This window comes from Cryptomeria japonica, chromosome 5 (assembly GCF_030272615.1).
Source record: "Cryptomeria japonica chromosome 5, Sugi_1.0, whole genome shotgun sequence".
In the NCBI taxonomy this organism is placed as follows: domain Eukaryota; kingdom Viridiplantae; phylum Streptophyta; class Pinopsida; order Cupressales; family Cupressaceae; genus Cryptomeria; species Cryptomeria japonica.
The window spans coordinates 834,662,132-834,670,256 of NC_081409.1; the positions used below are offsets into that span (position 1 = coordinate 834,662,132).

At 31.6% G+C, this 8,125-nt stretch overlaps 1 protein-coding gene across 1 annotated transcript; it reads right to left on the reverse strand.

The window, feature by feature from the left end:
* Positions 1 to 271: 271 nt before the first annotated feature.
* Positions 272 to 6,075, reverse strand: LOC131052691 (probable xyloglucan endotransglucosylase/hydrolase protein 27). The gene is made up of 5 exons (XM_057987271.1): positions 5,892 to 6,075; positions 5,706 to 5,806; positions 750 to 819; positions 536 to 596; positions 272 to 419 (listed from the first exon to the last, which is right to left on the reverse strand). Exons 1-5 carry the CDS (start codon positions 6,073 to 6,075, stop codon positions 272 to 274), a joined length of 564 nt encoding a protein of 187 aa, XP_057843254.1.
* Positions 6,076 to 8,125: the final 2,050 nt, after the last annotated feature.

Genomic DNA, 8,125 nt, shown 5'->3' on the forward strand with positions numbered 1-8,125 from the left:
TCAAGGCTATCGGCAGTCTTCAAAAAGAGTTGCTCCTTAGATATTATGTCCAGCATGGTGGATAGAGATAGCCCAAACTGACGTCGACCTACGGATAGCGATTCGTTTTTATTTGGATCAAACTCAATCAAATTAGATATTCTGCAAAAGGTTCTGATATCATTTCATTATTGTCATTGAAGTTAATAGCACTGTCTATGGCCACAGTGATTAATGCGAAAATAAAAGAAATGACTCTAGTGTTTGTGAATGTTTATGTTCACATCGCAGTCTATTCTGCTGTCAAATTATTGTGCCACAACGTAAAAATTGCATGAACAACAGACCCACGAATAGCACTGCTGTGTACAAATTGATTGAAATGTTTCAGACAATAAAAGACCAAATAATACAAAAAGTAAAAATAAAATGAGTATCCTCTGCAAAAAAGCAAAAAAAAGCATGAAAATTAATATTGCTTCGTTGTGATTCATTTAGTGGATTAATAAAAGCATCAATATTTATTAAATGTTTTGAAAAGTTAATTCTAATCTACCTTCCAGAATTTGAAAAGCAAGACGAAAGACCGTCCAATTCAGCCTTTATTAGCATACTAACTGTGTAAAATGTGCATACATTTTTGACTTATTTCAATATAAAAAATTAGTTGGGTTAGTATTAAACATAGTTTTGATTTGCTGGTAATTTCCTGTAAACTTTGCTTTTGAAAGCCGAATTTTTATTAGACTTCTATTAAAAATTCATTTAACCTTCAATTATAGTTGAAGTTGAATCGGCCTTTAAAGCTGCAATTTTCATTTGCATGAAAGCTATTTTGCACTGCGTATGCAATGCATGCTCATGAAACATATTTCTAATGCAGATATGTAGTTATAGGGTCTGCTTTTGTTGCAGATATGTCTTACTTCCCAAAGCTATAGGACGGTTTTTCTATGTAATTTCGTACCAAATTATTAGATCATTATCAGAAGTAAACCTTCACAAATTGCTTTGTGATTTCTATTCACAGACTATTTAAATTCATGCATGCAATACGTGGAAGTCGTGTAATGCACTACAGAGAATTAACATCAAATTGTAGCCTATATTATTCAGTTCTACACTTTGAGTCGTATTAGACAAAGAGAAATTTAGCATCCATAAACAACAATCAGACACAATCAACGAATTTTGCAAACTCAAATGATTCCTCTTCAAATTTTATTTAAGCCAGATTTGTTTACAATTTGGAAAAGTTTCCACTACTGGAGATCACAGTGAGCCAACTTACAAACAAATACTCTGTTTTTAAATAATCAATCACCAAAGCTGTTGTTTTCACCATTCTCTTTTAGTACGCATTGACTCGCAGCTTCCTTCCAATTTCCAACGACTGGTCTTTGTCTCTATTTCTATTCTTTCACTATCATTTCAACGCACATTACCTCTGTTTCACCAAACTCCATTCAAACAAACCCACAGTACCTGAAATCAATGCCTCCTGTCTTTTTCTTTATACACAGGTGTCCTCCTCCTATTTCAACGCACATGCAGTTACCACCACTTCTTGCGTAGGTTCTCCATATTTAAAAACGATTCTTATTTGTTTCCTGCAATGCAGCTATGTCTCTTGGTATTCATCCCAAGCAGTTCTTCACATCTACATGAAGAAAACACCCCATTCATCATTATGGGGAGTTGAGATGGCCATTTTTCTTTTAAGAAAATGATATCATCTCACTTAAGAATATCACAGGGAGCTATTAATCTATGTCATGAAATCCGAAGAAAAATGTTGGACACTCTCCCCCTCTACATTATCCGAAGGGATTCAAGCCTATAACCCTGTTCTGATACCACTTATAGAAAGAGGAAAGCAGATATAAAAACAACAATCATGAATGACAGTTTTAGATTATATAATCAAAATACACTATTACAAGATTATCTCTAAGCTCTAGCTCATCCCACATAAACACCATAAACTTGAAACATTAGATATTGATACTCACTTCAAACAACACTTTTCAGTTCTACGGAGTTAGGACTCTCAAATCTGAGTCTATTTGATTTTTCATGTCTATGATGTTTATGTGGGATGAGCTGAAGCTCAGAGATAATCTTGTAATAGTGTATTTTGATTATATAATCTAAAACAGACATTCATGATGTTTTATGTGATTGTTGTTTTTATATATGCTTTCGTCTTTCCATCTGAAAGAAATTATCTTAACAAGAATTCTGAGAAATACAAGTTCAATCCATTAACTTAAAAGAAATTGCATCATAAATGACGGTCATAAGGTTAGCTACAACATTTATCATTACAATTGAAATAAGAATAAGATTTGCAGGATCAACGTAGACTGTAGATGATTAGGCTGAGCTATTAGAGGTGGGCCTTTGTGTGTGTCGACAGGCTGATAGGTAATAATTAATTTACTAGTCCAACAGTCATTATCTCACGCTGTCAAGACTTGGTTTCATTATTTTTTTCATAATTTTATTATTATTTTTACCCTCTTGTTTTCTAATATTTGTGTTAGAAGAGAGAAATATAAACAGATTGGACATTGAAAATTTATTCCGTCAGTCAGATCTAAAATCAAATGTATATTTTTGTTATAATAAAGTTTGTTGGCTATTGTTTACAATACACTGACCTGATCAATACATTTAGAGTCTCTAATATATTATAATAACTTTTTTAAGGGAATATTGGTTAAATAAAATAATTTTTAGAATAATAATATCTATATTTTTTATATATTTTTATAAAAATATAAGTGTTGGTTTCTAAATTTTCTAATTTGAAAATATTATATTACTAATTATAAAAGTATAATTTAATAATGTTAAAAAAAAAGTTAAATTTTATTGTTCTTTTTAATTTTCATTCACAAATTTCAAATGATTTTAAATTAATATGATCAAATTTCCACAATCCATAACTAAATCAGTAAGTTGTTTTTGAATTTGATTTTGTACATGTTTTTGAATCATTTACATCTCTTGAGTGTGATCCTGTGATGCAAAACCATGTACACAATCAAATCCAGAAACAACTTATTGATGATTTTAAACTATTTATAACTCATTTTTCATATCTATTAAAATTTAAATAAACATTTGATATGCATGTTTAAAATATTTAATATTAATATTAATAAAATAAATTATATATATATATATATATATATATATATATATATATAATTTGAATTGTCCACTAGTTTATATATAATTAATTAATAATATACATAGAATAAATCAAGAGATACATTGATTTTTAATAGTAAAGTATGCTTTTTTTCAAACAATTAGCAAATAGAATAGATTAATAATTTTGTAACCATAGTTTTAATTGAATCCTAAATTTAATGCATAATAATCCTTAAATTGAACACTAATCTTAACCCTTACCCTAACCTTATAACCCTAATTTAACCCTAAATTAGGGTTAAATTAGAAATCAATAGGTAATAAAAGAAATCAATCAAACTAGTACATATAAATGTAGCAAATAAATGAGAGGCTTAGTAAAGCTATTAATTTTATAAATTTATGTAAACAATATTTATTTTTTTCAATTAAGAATACTATAACTCTTATAAAATTTAATATTTATTTGAGAATGTGATAAGTGAACAAAACATAAATTATACTTAAATAAAAGTAAAGAAAATTTAAATATTTACTGTAGCAAAAGAGATAGAAGTGAAAACAATTTTTATTTATATTATATTGTAGTAATATTTATTATATTATTTTTCACTATATTCATTGTATTATTTTTTTAAATATTATCATTTTGTATTATCTTACATAAATATTTATTCAATGAAATGATCTTCAATCTTAAGCATAATCTAACTTTATAATGCACCAAACAGATATAACATGCGTGAAAATAGAAAGGTAATTTTGCTTTAAAGTATTAAGCCATAGGCATGCCAGAATACCCATCACTGTTCAAAACAGCGAGACTGCACCAAAACATTCAAAAATCAACCAACCCTTTTCAAGCATACATGAAAAGGATTATTGTAATGTGTTTGTCCATATTAACCAGAATATACATAAAATTGATCAAATGTTTGGTTGAGCACTCAACTAGGATTAAGAAAGACAAGTAGATCAAAACCTTTAGAGATATCATAACAATGTTTGTAAAATGTACTATTGTTTTGAAACATTAGTGAGGCCAATATGATATTAATGCTGATTATTAATGATAATATGCGAGAAATAAATTAATAATTGACTGAAATACAATAATCATTTATGATTAATATTATAGGATATCTCATTAAAGGTTTATTTATCATGTTAACAATAATCATCCTATATATTAATCTATTATCCTTGGATTTTATCAAGAATAGTTAATGCTGTATGAAAATAGTTCAGCTGGACCAATACCACCTGAACTGGGAAACTGCACAACTATTGCTTATTAGATCCTCAACACTAATTATTTCGCAGGTGTGTTATTCTCGTGTCTTTACTGGTCTTTACTTTGAAGGAAACGTTGTATCTGGTTCTAGGTCTCCTCTTAGAAATTTCTCTGAGTTATACTTCATTGCATTTAACAGGTGAAATCCCAAAAGGCCATTGGAGAACTCAATCCTTTGAAATTTTTGGCACTAAATACCAAGGACTACCAGACAGTGTTGAATGAAGGGAGAGCAGTAACATACAAAAACACAAACATTTCTCTTCAATTAAAACAAAACATTACATCTGAACTTCTGCTCTTCATACATAATGGCATAGTGCTAAAACATTGTAGACTGTCTACCACAGAGACTCCATTTCATTCTGCTGTTATTCAACTTCACAGCTTCTAAACTCACAACACATGCTACCTTATACTGAGCTAGACTCATTAGAGAGTACTTAGCAAAATACAGATTCAACTATATATAGAGCTATGCGTCTACTATGGAGAGAATAAAATAATATATTCCAAATAACTCATAAAACATGAGAAGCTTGTTGATGTGATGTTGGACAGGCTGAGGAGTTTAATTGAATCTTGGTAAAATCTATTTCCAATATACGGTTGGGTTGTTGAGATTACAATATCCAACGGACAGCTCAAATCTTTGACATCTTTGTTTCTAAATGAAAACAATTTGAGTGGACTTATACCACCTGAACTAGGAAACTACACAACTCTATTGAGTTTGTCTCTTACAGATTTCAGCCTAAGGAAGGCATAACTCACACTAAAAACTCTAAAACACATCTGAAAGAATGTCAGACATACACTATCTGATAAGAGCTCCAGATGATGTAATAGGTGTGAAATCCCTGAGAGGGGTCAAACCAAAGAATATGTCTTTGCTCTCTCCCACCCACACCTTCGGCATAGATGTTGGTATGCAGGGCCTATGGCTGTCCATTTTTATTGCCCAGGAATTCAATGTCCAGCTCATTTCTGTCCATGTCATCGTTAGAAGACAGTTGTAAATGGTACAGAGTACACACCCATAGTACACCCATAGTCAAACAATATAAAGAAATCAGATTTCCACATTGAGCAAATTAGTTTTTGGATTCAATTGAGTCTCACTAACTCTCCTTGTTAACTCTCCTTGTCAACAGAACATGATCCATAACGTTGAGTCAAAATATATTTCACCTAATCAAATCCAACAACTAATCTACTTCATAAACAAGCAGTTTAGATCTTCTCCCGAATTGGAATGCTAAAAACTTACATAATAAGAAGTAACCACATCTGCAGAGTCCCCTTGCACAAGCTTCAGCTTCATGCTGAACCATCCAAACCTGTACTTATGTTTGGACTGGAACCCAGATCCTATACACAGATATATATTCACTCCCCCAAAAAAGTTTGGTGTTTGTGCATCAAACAAGATTACAGACAACCGGTAGTGATTAACCTGATATCTGATCAAGAGTGAGGTGCCATACATGACCATTCTCGGAGGTCTTAACATGGTCCTCTGCCCACATTACATCAAAATTGTCATCAAACTTCTTGTCAACTTCATCATCATTCTCATGAATCACAGAGCTCACAGAGCTTAATAACAACAAGGATACTACCACCAAACCCACTTTCATACTTGTGAACATGAGGTTAAATTTTCAATTGTTCTTGTCTTGTGTCACAAGGTTGAAAGAGCAGCCTATTTATAAATAGGATATAATGATTCATTGAGAATGCAATATTTGAAAACATATCCATACACGACAGGCCAGCTAATGGTGAGCTATGAAGAAAAACAGTGAGTGGCTACAGAGCAGGGGAGGCAATACATTCTTTACTTTTTGCATAACCCAAATTGCATTTTTCATAAAGAAACCATAGACTTTTATGGAAGGGGAGGAAACGTGATGGCGGATGAAACTTGGAAACTAACCCTTCCTATTGCATTCAAGGGCCAGTTACATTCCGATTTTAAGAATATTCTATTTGAAAGAGTTAACTGGTTGTCACAGATCATCATTAAAGAGATTTATTTTAAGAAGGAAAATCAGTATATCTTTATCATTGTAACTCTTTGTTTCAATTGAACGTCGTTCTTTCCTCTTACTTAAATAGAATCATTCGGTTGTATATTGTAAACCTGGTGATGACTTCTAAAAAAGTGCCCATTTTTGCCCCTGTTATCTACTTTTACAATTTATTCTGGTTTTATATTTTCTGGGGGCACTCTGTTTTTAAGCAATAGCATGCTTTGTCTATGCTTCCATCATTTGCATCTACTTTCACTGGGTATTATTATTTAACATTTTAAAATTCCATACATGTACACAGTGACGGGAGGTCTGAAAGAGGAAGAGAGTCTAGTTATGTTGGACAACATGGAGAGCAAAATGGGGATGCACATGACATCGGCAATGAAGTTGGCATTAGGAAGCTTCATCATGATGTTGGTAGTGCCTGGACGTATGGAGGAGGCTGGTAGGAGCGATACCATTGCTTTTAAATTTTTCCTGATCACAGACATGGTAGCCTTTTTCGGTCCAATGGCGGTTTTCTTGACTCTCATTACTGCCTCTCATGTATCTCCAAAGATGGAGTACTTCATCCGCATCATTCTGAGTTGCGCAGCAGTGTGCTTGGTTTATGCATTCTTTTGTACAGTATATATGGTGCTGATCCCCAGCAATCAGTGGATTGTGCTGTACGTAGGTTTTGTGCCAACCACAGCATTAGGACTGCTGCTCTTATATCACCTTCTCAATACGTTCCCTGCATAGCAGGAGGATGGTAACTTCAAATAAAATATGTGAAAGAACTCCAAATAGCTTTATAATAAGGTAATTATAGAGTTAGATTGAGGTTTTATATTAAAAAATATGTAAATTACTAAAATTTATCTGCTTTTTATTGTATACGTTGTATTAGAAACATTAAATATTTCTATTCTTTTGAATCAAGAACTATGCATTTATAATATATTTATTTACTGTGTAACCTGGTTTTAATAGTACTCCCTGTGAATGCATTTTATATTTTCTGACAGTTTCACTTTTTGCAGGTACATTTCTTGGTTCGTTTTTGTGCTTCAGACTTTTAACTCCTTGTCACTGCTTCCCACGCTTCAGCAGCCACTTCGATCATCCCTTCCATGGGATCTGTTTTTGAGTATTTATATTTTTGTTTCTAGACTTACACTGAACTATTCAATTACTAGAATAAATATTTTGCAGACAGATTTGAATACAATTTTGATCATAATCTCCTTGAATCTTCATAATATTATAATTAATAATTTGTTAGTAGTTGTTATCCCTATTTTGGCCTGGAAAAGACAGTTTTATATGTTATGAAAAAGAGAAGATTTTGTATTGCTGTAGCAACAGCAGGCCAAGAATTTGCTTTTGATTTTCTGTGCACTACAATGAACAGCAGCTCTGTGATTTAATGTATATGCAATCAAATATTGGCATAGATTGAAATATATATGAAATATGAGTAATTTCTCAATCTTATTTTCTGGATTTTATTTTTGCTAGTTTATATCCTCTTTAATTTGTATTTTCGTTCCCTTTTTTCCTACAAAAAGACAGATTGTATATTTATTATTATTCCTTTGGATAAGTAAATTTGCAAACTTATGAATGGACATCTTCACATTAACCTCCCATTAGTGCTTCATTGATT